Below are 18,724 nucleotides of genomic sequence, written 5' to 3' on the forward strand. Positions count from 1 at the left end.
CGTTCTGAGAGAGCTGGTTTATTCAGGGTCACAAACCTCCTCTGGTGCTTGATTCATGTTATATTTTGATCAAAGCACAGATGTTTCATTTAGACCACAGGGGGACCGTTTGAAAAGGTGGAGAAGGTGGATAATATGTCCTCTTTAATATTTAATTATACACAGTTCAAAGACTGTGTTAACCCCGGTGTTGAAAAATGAAGCCGATGCAGAAGTGTAAAATACCGCAGTTCATTGAGTGTCCACTAGAGGCTGGCTGCAGAAGTACAGGAAGTCACATCCACACCCATTCAAAAAAACCTGTTTTTACAGCAAAAATGAACATGTTTAGAGCTTTATGTTGGAGCACAGACAGCCAGATTTTTAGGTTTGTTAGCCATCAGGGGCCCCCCTACTTGCCTGTTGACAAGCAGCGCCTCTGCTAATAGCACCCCATGATTTTGTACTTCATTAACATTGCATCCACAGCAGCACCAGTAAATGTCTCCAACAACCAAATGGTTTGATTTGTGTTTAAGACTAATTCTATTATTTTTTATGAAAGTGGGTATTATATGGGGAGCTTAAAACCTGAACTATAACAGCAAGAAACCTTCATGTTTATGCCTTTTCAAAGTAAATATTCCCAAATGAAATACAAAAGATCTAGTGAGTGGCCAAAGGTTAATCCCCACCTCCCATACGTGAAGGAAAATGTAGTTTAGAAGTCTCCTGGCAGTGCTGCTGCTCTGCCTGAGAAAAGCTTTTTCCTTCCCTGACAGTCGGAGGCTGGGAACCCCAGTGACTGCAGAGGAAGGCGGGGGGGGGGGCGTCTAATCAGGAGAGCACGGGTGATAGGAGACAAGCGCGTGCTCCGAATAAAAGAGGGTTCGACGTGGCTGCGCTAATGCTGTCACACACTGGAGACAGACAGGAGAAAGATGGGATAGGAGAGGAAAATAGGGGCAGGAAAGTGTTGGGGTTTAGTGAGGAAGAAATAACTGAAAAGTGTAGTAAGAGGAGAGAGAAACAGATTGATATACAAACAGCAAACACTAAAAGGAAGGCACAGGGAGCGTCGTCCTCGTCTTCTACACCTACTCACAGTCTGTTCTGATTTGATATAAGAGAGGGTGGACCAAGAGGCATCATCCAATGAAACTAATTAAGTTCAAAAGACTGCAGTGTCCACTTGAGGCAGGCTGCAGAAGCAAAGAAATCCCCTTCAGGTCCCCACGTACGGGAGGCGGGGATTACCCTTTGGCCACCTGCTAGATCATGTACAGTTTAACAGCAGAATTCAACTATGATACACGGTTATTGAAACTCGCCACTCAAGGAGCAAATCATCATCAGCCCAGATTTTCACAACTATGAGCGCATTCTCAACCTCACATTTTTTTGCAAATCTCTACACAGGGTTACAGGTTACACTGGCCTATAGTGCCCCAAGCAGTTGCCTGCCTACCCTGTTGACAAGCAGCGCCTCTGGTTGGGAAGTTTAGTCTTGAGTGGCGCATTGTGTCCTGGGCTGTCGTTCTGCTCTTTGTGTGTGGAGTTTTGATGATTGATTGATATCTTTATAATGTACACAACAGGGTCCTGAGACGCTGACTAGACTCTTCTCCTCTGTCGCCCCCCGGTGGTGGAAAGAACTTCCAAACTCCATGTGATCTGCAGAGTCCCTCTGCACCTTTAAGAAAAAGCTAAAGACCCAGCTCTTTCATGAATACCTACTAACTTAATGATGATGGTCTCCATATTATTGATGATGATGATGGTAATGACGATGGTTTTTGTTTGATAACGACGACTTATAAGATGGTTTCTATACTGATTAGAGCTCTCAAGAACTGCCCTCAATGTTGTGCTTTGCCTCTGGTCACTTCCTGTCAGCACCTGTGTGTCCAATCAGACTCAAAGCTGATCGTTTGCTCTTACTGACATTGTTCCCTTTTATCTAGATCCTTGCTTGTGTTGTTCTTACTCTCTGATGTGTTTGGATAAAAGCGTCTGCTAAGTGAATTGTAGAATTGTAGAATTGTAAAGTAGTTAAACAAAAGACAAAATGAGGGCAAAATTAATATGTTGGACTTTAAAACATGTGCTATGGACATGGTGTGGTTGGAGTAATAGGACTGCCAAATGCTGGTGTTGCATCATAGAAATGGAAAAAGCTTCACTGAGCTTCACACATGGTGAGATATCAGAAAGTTTTTCTTTGTGTCTGCATTGCACTTGTTCACGTCTACGATGACGACTTCAGTGCAAAGCATTGGATCAAATCCTGTTACGCGCTGCTCGGTAGGAAATGCTCGCTTTGGTTTTCAGCTTTCACTTCACAGGAGCAGGAGGAGTTGGTCGGGCTTGACGTGCAGAGACAGCTTGTACGCGACCCAAAACCTGTCCGGCCTCATGTGGTGCGAGGCTGTAATCCATTACCCTGAAGACAAAAGTTAAGGTGAGAGGATTTACGAACCAACTCCAAAACACACCAGAAGCCAGACGTAACCACAACCTGTGAAAAGAACCTATGTGCTACAGAGACACAGACTCATTGGATCAAACCCTGCCACTGGAGTCATGAAACTTTCCTCTATATCACTGTGTTTGGCTCCATCTAGTGGAGATCTGAGAGCAGAGACTGTGCTCTGAGAAATGTCATTCAAACCACAGAGGTTTAAGCTGTGTGTTTTTGTATCCATGACTTTCTCCTGAAACTTCCACCAGGGGGAGAAATGGCTCCAAGGAAGACGTCTCTGTCCACCCTTTGCCAGACCGAGTCTGTTCTCTCTAGAAAGCCGAGTCCTCCTCTCTTATGTAACTTTACGATGCTCAGTGAGTCTGGACTGCGCAGTTCATCAGCACAGAAACCAAATATCGACGCCAGATTTAGCACATATCCCCTCACACATCATAATGCTGATTAGATATGATTCATAGGGCATACATGCACACAGACACAGCCTCGCATTAAGCTTTCACACTGTTTTCCTCCTCTGTCACTGATACTCAGACCTCTGTTCTGTTATTAATAAAATACACACACACACCTTTCTCCTTCCTGTCGCCTTAAAAATCACACTTAAAGAGGTTCCCCACGCTTACATTTTCCACATTAGCAGCAGAGAAACACATTTAATCACCCCGTCACCTCCTCTCTCTTCTCTCAGGACTTCTATTCTTTTTTTGATTGGTGATAAGGTGAACAAAATGAAACAAGAATATATAGACATAACATAGACATGACAACTAAAGCGAGAACAAACAAACAAAGACAAAAAAATAAAAATAAAAATAGATACAATAAAGCAAAACATAAGCAAAGATACAGAGCGACAATACAGAGAAAATACATTTAAATGAGATGATAGTCAAGCAATGATTTTTATGTTCAGGTAGTGTGTTAGAAAGGTGTGAAATGTGTTCCTGGCAGCTTAATGCATTAAAGTGCGGAATTTAGTGGGGAGTAGTGAGAAAACAAACAAAAGTATGAATAAATGAAAAATAAATGAAAAATTAGTTAGAGAAAGAAAAAAAAAAGTATATATGCATGTAAACATTAATGGAGAGAAGATAAATTTATATAAATGTAATAATGTGGCCATCATAAAAAGAGAGATGATGGTACTTAATATATATATAATAATAAATATACACATACACATCCATAGGTGTACATCATGCTTATCAAGATCATAGAGATGTTGTAAAGAAGAAGAGCAGAGAAGAACATAGAAGTGGGGGCCACAGGGTCCCCGCGGAATCAGGCAAGAGGCCCCACCTCCGCACATAAAGCCCCCCAGCGGCACCAGCGAAAACTCCCAAGATGGACGGGCTGGGTAAGAGCCCCCCCCCCCCCGTGTATTTAATTTGTTTTTATTTTTTTCTATTATTTTCTTTATTATTATTACTATTATTTTTTTATTTTTTTATTTTTTTTCCCCCTTCTTTCTTTTCTCACCCTTGTGCTTATGAGCCGCTCCCAGACCCAGAGGAGGGTGCCGGCCCAATTAATTTTATCTCCTTGGTTTGTACAACTGCCAGACCGTGTCGGAGGTAGTCTGTACCACTTGGGAGTGGGATTTTTATTCTTCATTTATATTACAGAAAAATAGATATATTAATATTTATCTGTTATTAACTTTTCTCAATCTTTTCATTCACACCTTGCTGGAGGAGGGGGGGTGAATGAGACAACCACGCAACCGCAACCACCTGAGGCCACTAGAGTGCCAAAGGCCAAGATGAAACCCCCTACCCAACCCCCGAAAGCCAACACTGTCCGCACACAAGTTCCGTCTCCTCAATAATAATTATTATAATAATAATACGGGATCATAACATCACATAATCATAAATTGTATAATATATATATATATGCATGTATATCTCTATGATACCAATAATAATAACAACAATAATATACATATATAATAATATATAATCAGTGATAATACAAATGATGGTCAATATTGTTCTTTTAAGTAACTAATTAAGTAATGTTTCCATGAAAGGAAGAGAGGGGGAAAGAAATAATAACAACTATAACAGTGATCGCTATTAGTAATGATAATATAACAATGTTCTTAGGAAAAAAAAAAAAATGAATGAAAATAAACAAATAAAAAAATATATATTTAAAAAAATAGGGGCGGTGGCATGTGAGTGTGAGTGTTGTGGGATATAAGTGTGTCATATGTCAGAATTAAATAAGTAAGTTAAAGGCTCAAAATGATGCGTAGAGTGAGGGTGTGGAGTGTGGTTATTGTTAAACAGGGGTTTGTGGTCATGTATGTGGCTTCAGGTTAAGATATGTTATTTCTGAGGTTGAGGTGAATTATGAATGGATTCCAGGTTTTATTAAAGGCTGATATATTAGGTGATTGAGGTGAGTGATTCCTTTTTGTTGCCATGATGGGAAGTAGATGGGGGTGTTGTGTAGCTGGAAGTCTGGATTATGTCATATTGGGGTGTATCTACATGGTGCTAGTGATGACTTGGTGATATTATGAGTTTTCCACCAGGCTGTCAGAGTTGAAGATATGGTGATGGTTTTGTGGTAGTCCAGTATTTTAATTGATTGTGGTAGGAAGGGAAGGTCTGCAATTGAAGTGGTTTTACATTGGTTTTGTTCCAGTTCTAGCCATTGGTTGTTGTGTTTTTCTTTTTGCGTCCATTTGAATAAATATTGTAATTGATTAGACAGATGGTAGTGGAGAAAGTTTGGTGCTTCGGGGTCGCCCTGTGATTTATGGTTTTGTAATGTTTTTAATGAAATTCTAGCTTTTTTGTTTTTCCAGTAAAATTGTGATGATAATGAATCTATTGTTTTAAACCATTTGTCAGTGGGAGTGATGGGGAGCATTGAGAATAAATAATTAATCTGTAGTAGGGTTTTCATTTTAACTTTGGCGATTCGTCCAATGAGAGGTAGTGGTAGTTTGGTCCAGCGCTTAAAGTCATCCTCTATTTTCTTTAGCAGGGGGGTGTAATTAAGGTGAAATAATTCTGACAGCCTGGCGGAAATGTTAATGCCTAGATATTTTATATTGCCAGTGTTAAATGGGAGGGTGATATCTTGGGCTGCAGAATCCCAGGCTCCTTCTGATAATGGTAGGATGGTTGATTTATTCCAGTTTATGGTATCATGAGAGACGGAAGAAAAATTTGTAATAATATTGAAGGTTTCTTGTAATGACGTTGAAGGGTTTTGTAGGTGTAATAATAATTGTCCTTCAATATACAGCTTGTCAACGACCAGAGATGCACGCTTGTTGCTGCTCCTGATTTCGTTCAGAATGGGCTAAAGTATTTTCCGGCGTTCATTTATCTCTCTTGGATATTGGTCATTCACTCCAAATGATGTTTCTTTTAGTTCCCTTCCTTTTTTTTTTGACCTGTTCTTTTTGCTGATAGTGTTCAAATTTTGCAATAATTGGTCTGGGTCCTTTGTCTGATGATCTGCCGAGGCGTTGAGCTCTGTGAAATGTTATGTTTTTGACGGTGTCGGCTGGTATTTTCAGGCGAGTTGTCGTGAAGTTTTTGATGAGAGATTCCGGATTGTCGGGTGTTTTTTCGGGAATGCCGGAGAAGATGAGGTGGTCACGCATGGAACGGGTTGTTAACCAGCACCGTTTCTTTTAACAGTTTGTTTTCTTTAGTAACAGCATGCATTTGTTCATTGAGAGCTTCGACGGAGGTTACTAATTCCTGGTTTGAGATCTGTAGTGTGACGATGTTTTGATGAGTGAACACCAGGCTATTGCGAATGTCTTTGATTTCTTTGTGCAGTGATATCAGGAGGTCTAGTTTTTTATTGATGTTCGCCAGTACACTCACCTCTATTTCTGTTGTTTGTAGGTCGTCAGTGTCTGTCTTTTTGCGTTTGTTGGGGTTTGCTGTGTCCGGGTCCATGGTGGGTTGCAGCTGGTAGAAACAGTGATCGATGAACGCCTCGAGGTCTGTTAAGTCCTCTACCGTAAGGGTCTTACGTTCCGGGTAGATGGGATGTTGATGATTTTAATTGACTTCGGATCCTTAGACTTTAGATTTAAGTTACAATTAAAATGAGAGAAAGCTTGTTCTGCTAGATGTGTTTTCCAGCGTCAGGGCGCCGCCATGTTGAATTCTCGCTTCGTCCGACTCTCGCGATACACGCACTCACACGGTCATCCTTCAAAGTGGAGGCGTTTCTGAATGCAAATGTTTGCATTGCATTCGCCGAAATTCTTCATATAGTTTATTAATTATTATTTGAACATATTTTCTGTATCTCAATTATGTTTTTGTTTTTTAATCTGGTGAATCAAAGGTCGGATTTGAACCCAGACTGCCCGCTTTGAGGACCTGAACCTCTGTACATGGCACCAACCACCACTCCACAGGTGCCCCTAATTTGTTGATATTTTAACTTTTCTGAGTTTTCTACCTCTTCCTGTACTATATATTGTCCATTTTATCCGTTATTTGTGTCAATTTATTCGTCAATATATTTGTCCTACATTCAAAAATGCTGCTTATGATTGGTCAATACTACTCTGGACTACAAATGTACTACTAAAAAAAAAACAAAGTTCTCCTGGGTGTACAGATTTTACATTTATACGCAGAATCTGTAAATCGAGATTACGTAAATCACTAATCCTTCCATTTGTCTTGTTTTTCATTCCCACCATCGATTTCATCGTTAGACACACCGTAATTCTCTGACAACAAGTCTTCATGCACCTCTCATGTATTTTAATATCCTTGATGTCATGATGTCCTTCCCTTAAGATGTTCTGCCCACATCTGTCAGATCGCGATCATTCATCTTTCATTTCCTCCATTATTGATCATTGTTAGTCAGAGTGCAGCATGCCATCATTTTTTATCCCCCTGCTGTTCTTCTGACTCCTCAACCTGAGCCATTATTTGTAATTATTTCCTGGAGAGTGAGAACATCAATTTCTTGTCCAATGCTCTCGCTGGCCTGTAAATCCAGGAACAGAGATTGGACCTCTTAAGTGCCTGAGTGATTCACTTGTCATATTTATAGACTGAGACTGCGATGCCTGAAGGAGTGGTCTTTATATTTATGGCACTATTGTTGGTGGACCCTTAAGATTTACAAGCTCTGTGAGCTTTGGTTGTGTGTCCTAAATGATTCACTTTTACAGTGTGATGTGATTTTCCACCTATAGACATTTAAACAGTTGTACAGTGTGTGCCTTAGTGTTGTAGTCAAGACCACACTAACTAAGACCAAGAATCACAGAGACCGGAGTGCTCCGAGACCGAGCCAAGACCAAGACATTTAGATATGGAGGCAGAGTCTAAACCAAGACCAAAGCAGGTTGAGACCAAGACAAGACCAAGACCATGAATATCACTGAAAAATCATCATCTTGTGTGCAGCCAGCGTGTCATTCACTAAGTCGTTATACCGGGAATGTTGTGGTCGTAACCATTGTGCTCATGAGTCAGGCTCATTTACACAACGTGCTTTCATCCCATCTGACCTCTGGGCCTTTATTTTCATGAATCAATGTCACAAGAAGCAAAGCAGGATCACCGGCGACCATTTGAATATGGCTTACTGTATTTGGTTTATTTCCTTCCTTTGCACGTTGCACGCTTCCCCAGTGGCGGTGGTTAATAATGGGCGCTGCCCTCTCTAAACATCGAGAGAAAGAAGTCTACTCAGAACTGTAAAACATTAAGTAATAAAATAAAAACACAGCGAGTGAAAGCAGAATAAAAGGACCCAAACATGTACAGCTAACACAAGCACCAGAGTTCAGTAAACAGGCCGAGTTTGATAAACAGTCCAGGTAGGTAGTTACACAGGTAATCAATCCTCACAAGAAAACTAATCCTAATGGGAGCAGGCAAAAGGCAACAGTCATCCACTAATAAAACACTCACTGTGATATGATTTTCCACCTATAGACATTTAAACAGTTATACAGTGTGTGCCTTAGTGTTGTAGTCAAGACCACACTAACTAAGACCAAGACATCACAGAGACCGGAGTGCTCCGAGACCGAGTCAAGACCAAGACATTTAGGGATCGACACCAAGACAAAACCAAGAACATAAATATCACTGAAAAATCATCATCTTCTATGCAGCAAGCGTGCCATTCACTTTGTCGTTACACTTTGTCGTTGCGGTTGTAACTGGGGGATAAAAATCAAACGGCAAATTAATTGAAGTTATTTGTTCTTTTAGAAAGAAACGTTTTCCTTCTAATCAAAGTAACAACGTGGAGAAATAGTACTAAGAACATGAACCGACCTTAATCTGACCCACCTGCATGAAGCATTGCACTTTTTTGATAAACCAGCTACCATAGCCATGGCCCTCAATGACCGCACCACAGCAGCCACAATCCACGCATCTGTCAGACCACCGACAAAGAAACAACAATTTTTACTGTCTTTTGACTTACCATCTGAACATTTACGGTGCCCTCAAAATCATAATATTCTAACTAAAACGCTCCTGCTGCATCAGCAAGGGTCGTCATGATCCAAATCCAGAGAAAGATCTAATCCAAACACATTACATCTATTTTACGATTTGAAAGTGGAAGCAGATTCATGTTTATGGATTATATCGCCATAGTTTCTGCCAAAGTTTGGGGGAGAGATTTCTGACATGGTGCTTAAATGTAAATGATCTGTAGCCAAATACCAAGATTATTTATACACAGTGACCCTATAAATAGAGCTAATATTGTCGGTGATTCACTAGAGATAATCAATATCTCTGGCTTTGGAGAAGATCATGAATTTGGTTTTGTTGGCATTAAGGATAATCCAAGGCTGATTAATGCATTCTGAAGACTTAATAGCAAGTTGCAGTGAGCTGCACAGAGTCTGCAGGACAATGCAGAATAGTATCATGAGTTTAAAGATGAATATGAGATAAAGAGGACACCATTTATTTTAAGGTGATCCACTATTGAGGCCACACAACCCTTTTTTTTACTTAGCCACTCTTTGGAATTGCTCCTGCAGGTTGATTTCTTTTTCTGAAGTGTACCATAAAGATGCTTTGCATGTGGAACATGCAAATTCATATCCTTAATAACCTAGAGCCCAGAGGACACCATCAGAGAGAAGACACAGCAAAACACCTTCAGCTCTAGCTACATTGCTGCAACCATGAAGAGTACGATATTCTTTGTCTTTATCTGTGCAGCTGTTGACGGTTCAGGAAAACACCATTATTTTCCTAAAGAAATGACATGGTTTGAGGCTCAGGCTTACTGTAGAGAGAATCACACTGATCTGTCCTTTGTTAGTAGCGAGAGAGAGCAAGAAATGCTTCAAACTGCTGCAGGTGGAAGCATCTGGCATGGATGGATCGGTCTCCACCGAGATGCCGTCAAGCGCTCTGTCTGGAAGTGGTCAGGAGGTGGAGACAGCACATACTTTAACTGGGCTCCTGACCAACCAGATGACTTCAAGGGAATTGAGAAAGTTGTAATTCTTAAATCTGATGGAAAATGGAACGATAGGAGACCATCACGTTTGCTGCCTTTTTACTGCTTCAGTTTAACCGCAGTGGAGGTGAAGAAGACCTGGGAGGGGGCTCTGGAGTACTGCAGAGAGACTCACACTGACCTCACCACCCTGCAGTCTGACACCGAGCAGCTCCTGACTCTGAGCGAGATCCAGCACAAGCGCATCACTGACAGGGTTTGGATTGGCTTGCGTTTTCTTGGAGACCACTGGTTGTGGGTGAACGGTGACCCAATGGTGTACGAGAACTGGCGCAAAGGAGATCAGGAGCACCAGTGTCCTCTCAGGAAACGCTGCGGGGCTCTAACCAAAGAGGGACACTGGGAGAACTGGGACTGTGGGGAAGAACTCCACTTCATCTGCTACTGAGAGATTCAGCATTTCATATTGGGTAATACAGCTCTAACTGTATGATTTCTACATCGAATAGAAATGTCTAGCAGAGAAAGATGTTTTTTTTTCTTCTCTTAAAGATTATTGTGAAACTTAATCTAAACTCATTTTGCTGTTATAAAGAAACATTATGATGCTTTTATAATTCCTTTCTTAGAGGTTAGTTCCATTCAGTCATTCACGAGGTTGAATGTCTGCGTCTGTCATTTCTTAAGCACCATACCTTCACTTGTTTTGTCATTGTGTGCTATACTCACTCTTTTAAGATGTTATTTAACAGGGGAGCCTTTGTAATCCCGGTTTTGAGACTTGTATGTTTGAAGTTTAATTAAATGTTTAAAGGAGCAGTCTGTAAGATATCTACTGAATGAAATGATAAAGTGAGCTTACTATATGATCAGACATTAAGGAAACATGTTGAAGTGCTGGCTTCTCTGACAACAATGCAGCAGCCAGTATGTCCTCCTTCTAACTTTAGATTCTGCTCCTGAATGCTCTGGATTTGTTTGGACCAGAGAAGGTAGGTGGTTTTAAGACACCCCCCACCACACGGCCGTTTTGGACGCCCCTCGGTTTGCCAGATATGAGAGCAGTTATCAGGTCAACAGGTGTTGCAGCGATGGAAGCGGGCAAGAGAAGTGGTTCAGATAGAAGTGATTGTACCCGACCTAAAAAGCCTCTGCATGTTTCTAATAAGCTCCACGAGCAGAAACGTGCTCAAACTAGGATCAATATTGGAGATGTTTTTGAAAAATGGAGAGAGGTTAGAACACAGAAAGGTTTACAGACCCATGCAGAGCTGGATAAACACTGAAGCTACAGAGTCCACCACATGGTGACCTGTGTGAGCATCGACTCTAGAGAGGAGGGGGGGGGGGGGGGAGACAGCTCTCTATGATGTTTAGAATTTGGACTGCAGTACCCATTTTAACCACTAGGGGTCAGAGTTACATATTGCTCCTTTAAATAAATAATTTTTTTAACTAGACTTTTAGAAATGTTCATGATGAGCAGACTTTAAGTTGTCTGAACTTTACTTATCTCATATCCTGACTGTTATTTAAATAATTTGTGTATTTGAAAATTATTATTGTGTGTTGTGTTTGTGCATATTAATATGAAATACTACTGTGATGACTTTGGAATCCTTTTTAGAATAATACTAATGACTAAATATTTTGGAAACCTAAACTTTGTGGTTGTGTTTGTATCTCTAATAAATTCCCCGTCTCTGATTAAAGAACGTCGCAGGAGAGTCTTTTGTCAACAGAGCTGTCAATCATAACATTACATCCGCTCTTTTCTGCAGCAAATCATTTCTTAAAACTTCACTTCTCAAAAAGCAGTAACACAAATCAACAAGATAAGAACTAGCTATCAGGACAGTTTGAGAACATTTTATTTGACAAGTATGTAAAGTTTCCATCATGTTAACATGGACCAGTCAGCAGGGGGCGCTCTATATTTCTGTCTCCACTTCTCCAGAGCTCTTGTACTGTCCATTCTTTATACAGACTATGGTTTCATACTGAGGCTGTCAAACGATTAATTTTCTTAATCGTGACTAATCGCTGAATTTCTAAAGTTAATCAAACTTTTAGAGACGTTTTTAAAATTATTTTGTATTTCAAAACCATTAATGAGGTAAAGCCATTCTTACCAGTGTCTTGATTTGGTAATCAAATGAATGCAAATTAGTCATCATCTCGACATTTAGATGTATCATTTGAATAAGTGCTGCACTGCGACTCCAGTGTGGTCTAAAACCAGTATGCAAAATACATGTGGTCTTGGGGTAAGTGAGACCCCTTGATTGACACTTAAAACCCCCTGAAAGCCTCAACAGCGAAAGGTTAGCAAACTATGACCTAATGTTACCCAGCCGGACAACCTTCTTTGGCATCCTCGCTTACGTTACTCTCGATTAAAAGGTACAGACTTGGTGATCGTCAAGTCCGGGAAATATGTCAAAGAGAGAGCAAAATTCATTACTTTCTAACCTTGGATTCACTTCTAAAAACATGAATCCGAATGACACCGAAAAAATAGCGGGAACAAGCGCTGAAACTGCAAGCACATCGACAGGCGAGTCTGGGGCTCCTCTCCTGCCCAGTCACACCCCAGAACCTGGACAGGTTGATGCAGAGAGCCCCTCTTTGGGGGAGGAGGTGTAGCGGCGGCTGCTACTTGCTTAAGTGACTTGCCGGCTGGATGGACAATTAAGCAGGTAGGAGAATGGAAAGAGCGTAACGCTTGGCCTGACATCAATGATGGAAAGTTAGTGTAGCTCTCTTCACAACAACAGACACAGGTTGGTTCTTTGAAACAGACGATTATTGCTGGAGCAATCTTGTGAAGCGTCTTCGTCTTAGTATCACATCATGCCATCACGCTGACACGCCGCGACAACTGTAATGTGCAAATGTATCAAGAAATATATAAAGAGACTATAAAATGTCTTGTGGTACAACTTATACGATTACAGAATAATTATCTGCATAAACATGAATTAAAGTACATTTCAGATAAAACAAATACCTTGTTGCACCGCTTGTCATGAAAAGAGGTTCTTGACTCCTTTAAAGTTCTTATGAAGTGTCTTTCACCGTCTGCTTGAACTTCAGACATCGGTGGTAACAGTCTTACTAACCAACTCCAAAAACACACCAGAAGCCAGACGTAACCCCAACCATGTGCTACAGAAACATTGACAACAGAGACACAGACTCATTGGATCAAACCCTGCCACTGGAGTCATGAAACTTTCCTCTATATCACTGTGTTTGGCTCCATCTAGTGGAGATCTGAGAGCAGAGACTGTGCTCTGAGAAATGTCATTCAAACCACAGAGGTTTAAGCTGTGTGTTTTTGTATCCATGACTTTCTCCTGAAACTTCCACCAGGGGGAGAAATGGCTCCAAGGAAGACGTCTCTGTCCACCCTTTGCCAGGCCGAGTCTGTTCTCTCCAGAAAGCCGAGTCCTCCTCTCTTATGTAACTTTACGATGCTCAGTGAGTCTGGACTGCGCAGTTCATCAGCACAGAAACCAAATATCGACGCCAGATTTAGCACATATCCCCTCACACATCATAATGCTGATTAGATATGATTCATAGGGCATACATGCACACAGACACAGCCTCGCATTAAGCTTTCACACTGTTTTCCTCCTCTGTCACTGATACTCAGACCTCTGTTCTGTTATTAATAAAATACACACACACACCTTTCGCCTTCCTGTCGCCTTAAAAATCACACTTAAAGAGGTTCCCCACGCTTACATTTTCCACATTAGCAGCAGAGAAACACATTTAATCACCCCGTCACCTCCTCTTTTGTCTCGATCCCATGCTCTCATTTGGATAACTAAATTACCCCTATTACGATGAAAACGTTACAATTATGTTATGCAACATATGTGTGTTCACGTCTCTTCTTATGTTTTTTAAATGACCTTCATGATGTGACCCTAAAAGTGCTACGGGCTGAAATACCAGCGGTCTGTTTTTGTGTGAAATACCAGACTGCCAGGCTGCCAGAGACCCCATCGGGGAAGACCAGAACCAGGCAGCGGGGCACTTTGCTCACTCCTCCCTTTGAGAAAACAAACTCTCTTACCATGAAACACCTGTTGTCCCTCCCTCCACACACTCCTCCTGCCTCCGCCGTTTTCTTTCTTCCCGCTCTCTCGCTCCCACTAACCAAATTTTATTCACTGCTATTTCCTCTGGTCGTTTCCTGTGTTCCCACGGGCCTCCCTTCTCTCCTGAAGCCGCGTCTCCCTTCACGTTCTTGTGCATTGCGCTACACCCAGTGTGCGACTCTCAGGACACAGGCCATGTGAAAGAAAAAAATTGCAATATCGGGCCGTTAAGCCCCTCTGAAATCTTGTTGTTTTGTAGGTAGATTAGTGTCAGTCCATCTTGTCACAGCTGATCCTTCAGGAGTCTCAATTAGTTATGAGAAACACTGCAGCTAGTTCACACTCAGGCTTGGGGAAGCAGCAAAAAATTGCCCAAAAAGTTCAGGTTTCTGAGTGCAAGTTAAAGGAAAAACACTTAGATTCCAATAAACACAAAGACCCACGAGGAAGAACTGGTAAAACGACATGAATCCACTAGTAACACAGAGAAGTTTACCCATGGCAAACACGGTTCAATCAAAACCAGGTGTGACAAACAAGACAGGTGAAACTGATGAGGGCAATCACACTGGGGGGAAAAACACACGAGGGCAGGAGGTAAAACCAGACGTGAAACACTGGGGGTAAAAACTACCAAAATAAAACAGGAAACACTGAAGACCAACAGAGAACTCAGGAATATAACAGTAACAAACACAAAGGAAGGAAAAGACTAAATAAAACAGGAAGCAAAATAAGAGTTAAAAAAGATTGAGGGGTTTCTTCATTGAGCGCTCATCATTTCATAAGGGCACAAGTGTCTTGTGTTTATTTCAAATAATAACCTTCATACATTAAATCTAAAGCACTCGTCCTTACTGAATAAGAAGCATATTTGCTCTGCCTGTGATGCAGACTCTACTCTCTTGTGTACATGTCCCGGGATAGACTTTAAGAATGTATAACTGTCTGATACCCAATTTAAAGGTCCCATACTATGCACAATACACTATGCACAAAAATGTCCATCCTCTCCGTCTTCTACCTGCTCCACTTTTCAGAAAATGTGTGCTCAAACAGGCCGTTTGGAGATGTTCCCTTCATGACATCACAAAGGGCAGTAGCCCGTCCCCCAGGTGGGTGACACTCCCACAGCTAGGTGTTTGCCCGAGTACACCCAAGCCCTTCCAGAGAGCGGGCGTGGTCAGACACAGCTCATTTACATATTTAAAGGTACAGACACAGAAACAGCCTGTTCTGAGCAGGGCTGAAATAGAGGGGTTTATAGACATGATCAAATACAGGATCAGAGTGGATTTAGAACAAGAAACTTCACACACATTTTTTGGGGAGCTCTGAGACTTATTTAAACTGGTTGAAGAGGGGGAGAAGATGTGACCTTTAAACAGTGTAGATTGAATAAAAATAAGCTTACCGACAGTCATTTTTCCTACTGTTCCCTTTCATCACACAAGATGAGTCTTACATCTGTGCCAGTGTTCTGCCTCGCTCTGGTTCAGCATCAGTGGAGTATAATTAAAAACAGAAGCAGTCACAGGACTTTGAGAACACCTTGTGTACCGTGACCACGGGAGGATTAAAATAGATGGGCCGTGACTTTGTCTCCTCGGTCACGCCATTAGAGCTATGACTGACAGCTTCCTGAGGTGGTTTCCTTTTTTAAATTGAGAGTCATGACTCCAGTCCGCAAAACCCTCATGTGTTTTTCAGTTAAAAAAAGAAAGGAGAAAAAGTCAGACAGAGAGCGTTAGAGGAACCAAACCCCCTCAGCTTATTTGATGACAGGCAAAACACATGAATGTCATGTTGATTTAGGAGATTAACACATGATAAATGGTGGTTGTACCTGCCAGTTTAATTGATTTTAAGCGGGCATAGATTCAGTAAAGGAAAATAGGACATGCAGTTCAAATATTAGTTTGAATTTTGTGTTATAATTCATCTTTTTCTTGATCGGAGTGAGATTAAAAGTTTTATACCACTCCTCCTAGGAAGCTGGAGCCATGCAGGAGGCAGAAAACCGATAGCTTAGCTTAGCATCAGGACTGGGGAAAGGGGGACACAGAGCTAGCTTAGTTTAGCTTCTGGACTAAGAAAGGGGGACACACAGCTAGTTTAGCTAAATGTCTGGACTTAGAAAGGGGAGACACAGCTAGTTTAGTGCTTCCATTTAGTATGTTTGCGCAGTTAAGTCGAGCTACGGTTAACAGCCTGATTTTACTTGACTACTGTCCTTGTGCACAGAGGGAGAAACTATTTATTGATTGCTACGGTTGGTGGTGATACGCCCCCTTTCAGCCAGTTACTGTTTGACCTTCTTTTGGTTGAACTTGCTAACAAGTAATCAAGCGAGGAAACTAGTTGTACGTCAAACCGTGAAAGCATGGACAACTGTGCAGCTCATTTCATAAGCGCACTACGCTTCACTTTTTGTAAAAATGCGATGCAAGCTATTGTTGAGGAAATTATTAAGACTTGACTCCATACAATAAGACTCAGTTGACTCAGATGGCTTACGTTGATGAAAGTTTATACGTAAGAAGAATACTCATGAGGAGACATGGATCAACATCACACTTCTGAACTCGTGTCTTGCCCAATCACATCTGCCGAACTTTTCGAAAGGCATTGCATACCCCAAAAGACATTATCATTATCAGGGTCACATTGACCCACCTAGACTAATCTGTGACGTCAATAACACTGGAGCAGACAATAAGTCGACCAAACATCCTGATAGCAGATATCAGGAAAGACAGTTGACACTCTCTAAGCTGTACTTGGTGTTCTAGTCACAGCTGAACTCTATCAGGTCTGACTGACATTAGAGAACAGTGAATAAACCTAATTACGTCTGTACATTATAATCTAAATAACTACAGAAATTCCACCACAGCTATCCCTGCAGCTTATGGTGATTTTCAAAGCCAGAAGATTTATGCAGTTAGCAGTAAGCCCAGAGAGGGAACTTGGTGGAGCATGCTCAGAGCGTCTATTACTGTACTTAATTTATAATACACTTTATGTTTTTTTTGTATTTCACTCATATGTCAGGCTTCTTGTGTGTAAAGCTGGAGCAGCAGCCTGGCACAAGAATGTTCTTTTGCATCCTGTTTCTTATTATTATCGCAGGTTCAAGACTTTGCCGTTGCTTTTAGGAGGCAACGTGCATCGGTCAGGAGGGAAGTCAGCTCAGTGAATCACAAAATGTGCAGACCTGCTAGAGGCTGGTGAAGATTTAGTCTGGGGACAAACAGGAAAGGTGAACAGCTGGGGATGTTTACTGTGTCTGTAACTCATATGTCCATCTGTGTCTCTCTTGTGAGGTGTGTTCATTTTGTAGCAACTGCTTTAAAACATTGATGAGACTCGACAATGTGCCATGTGCCATGCAATTGTGCGCTCACACTGAAACGCATCAGCTGGCACCACAGACTGTGTAAAACATGGATGTAGTATCAGTGACTTCACCCAATGGGATCTGAAGAGACAGTTTGAAGCCCAAAGGTGGTGGTCACCATATTTTAATTGCTATCTGTAGCTGTCGCAGAAAATTATATTTCTTTGAACAGGATTTTGTTGTGCACAAAGTGGGTGGAAAACGTGTGCGCCTTCTAACCAGAAATGTTTAGGCTTTGCAGTCTTTTAATGTTCTTCATAGAGGCGTCTCCTTCATCTGTATCCTACCGTTGGTACTAGCTTCTGGCAGCACGTTTTATTGCTTCAATTAAACATGTGAACACCGCATGCTGAACACTCAGCACAATACACAATTAGACCAGTAGGTGTCAGTAACAGAGCATAGAATCTGAACACATTTCAAAATAAAACATTTTCTCTGTAATTACAACAAAATCCTGTTCAAAGAAATATAATTTTCTGCGACAGCTACACTATCTCAACCTAACTTAATTTTAAACCATCAAGAAGCAGGTAAAGAGGTGGAGCTGAGGCGGGCCTTAAGCCTCCTGATAAACAGCTACAACATGTCACCTGTCAGTCAACTCAACCATGCCCCTTATGAAATGTAAATGTATGACTAACGCTTGGGCAATAAAATGGGCCCTAAGATCGACCCCTGAGGCACACCAGTGAAAGCAGAGACAACGTTATTAACATACACACAGAAGCTTCTATTTGACAAATTAGATTTAAACCAATCTAAAGTTGTACCAGAAACCCAGACCCAGTACCTCAAAGAGAAGTGGGAGTCACTGGACAGAGAGGGAATGGGATGGGCTAGAAAGTGACCAAAAGACAAACATCATTTCAAACGAACACTCAACTTGGATTTTCACTCAAACGGAAATTACAGAAAGCCAACTGATGGTGTTCACTCTCAGGAGACACACAACCGACTGAGCAGGGAAACTTCAACCTCTCTATATCACCCCCCAGCCCAGCTGATCGTCATCAGCCATCAGCTGAGGGAGAGCATCACAGGTGCAGTCAAAAACTCCTGATGAGCGAGGAGGTTTTTCCTCTTCCGCCTTTCATACACGAACAGCCTTTAAGGTCACTGAATCCACACCTTTTGGAAAACTCCTTCCAGGGTGAACATTTTCAGAAACTCTTTTTTAAGGTGTTTCTGTGTAGACTGGTAAAACAGAGGTTTTGGCTTGTAATATCACATTGTGCGTTGGTTTCTCCTCCGTTTGACATCGTTGTCACTTTCGTTTCCATGAGATTAGTGCGA

The 18,724-nt window shown here is 41.5% G+C and overlaps 1 protein-coding gene across 1 annotated transcript; it reads left to right on the plus strand.

Moving 5' to 3' along the window:
* Positions 1–9,791: 9,791 nt before the first annotated feature.
* On the plus strand, positions 9,792–11,743 carry LOC132994058 (macrophage mannose receptor 1-like). Its single transcript, XM_061064151.1, has one exon. The coding sequence runs from the start codon at positions 9,792–9,794 to the stop codon at positions 10,359–10,361; it is 570 nt and encodes a 189-aa protein (XP_060920134.1). The 3' UTR covers positions 10,362–11,743.
* The last annotated feature ends 6,981 nt before the right edge of the window (positions 11,744–18,724 follow it).

This window comes from Labrus mixtus, chromosome 2 (assembly GCF_963584025.1).
Source record: "Labrus mixtus chromosome 2, fLabMix1.1, whole genome shotgun sequence".
NCBI lineage: Eukaryota > Metazoa > Chordata > Actinopteri > Labriformes > Labridae > Labrus > Labrus mixtus.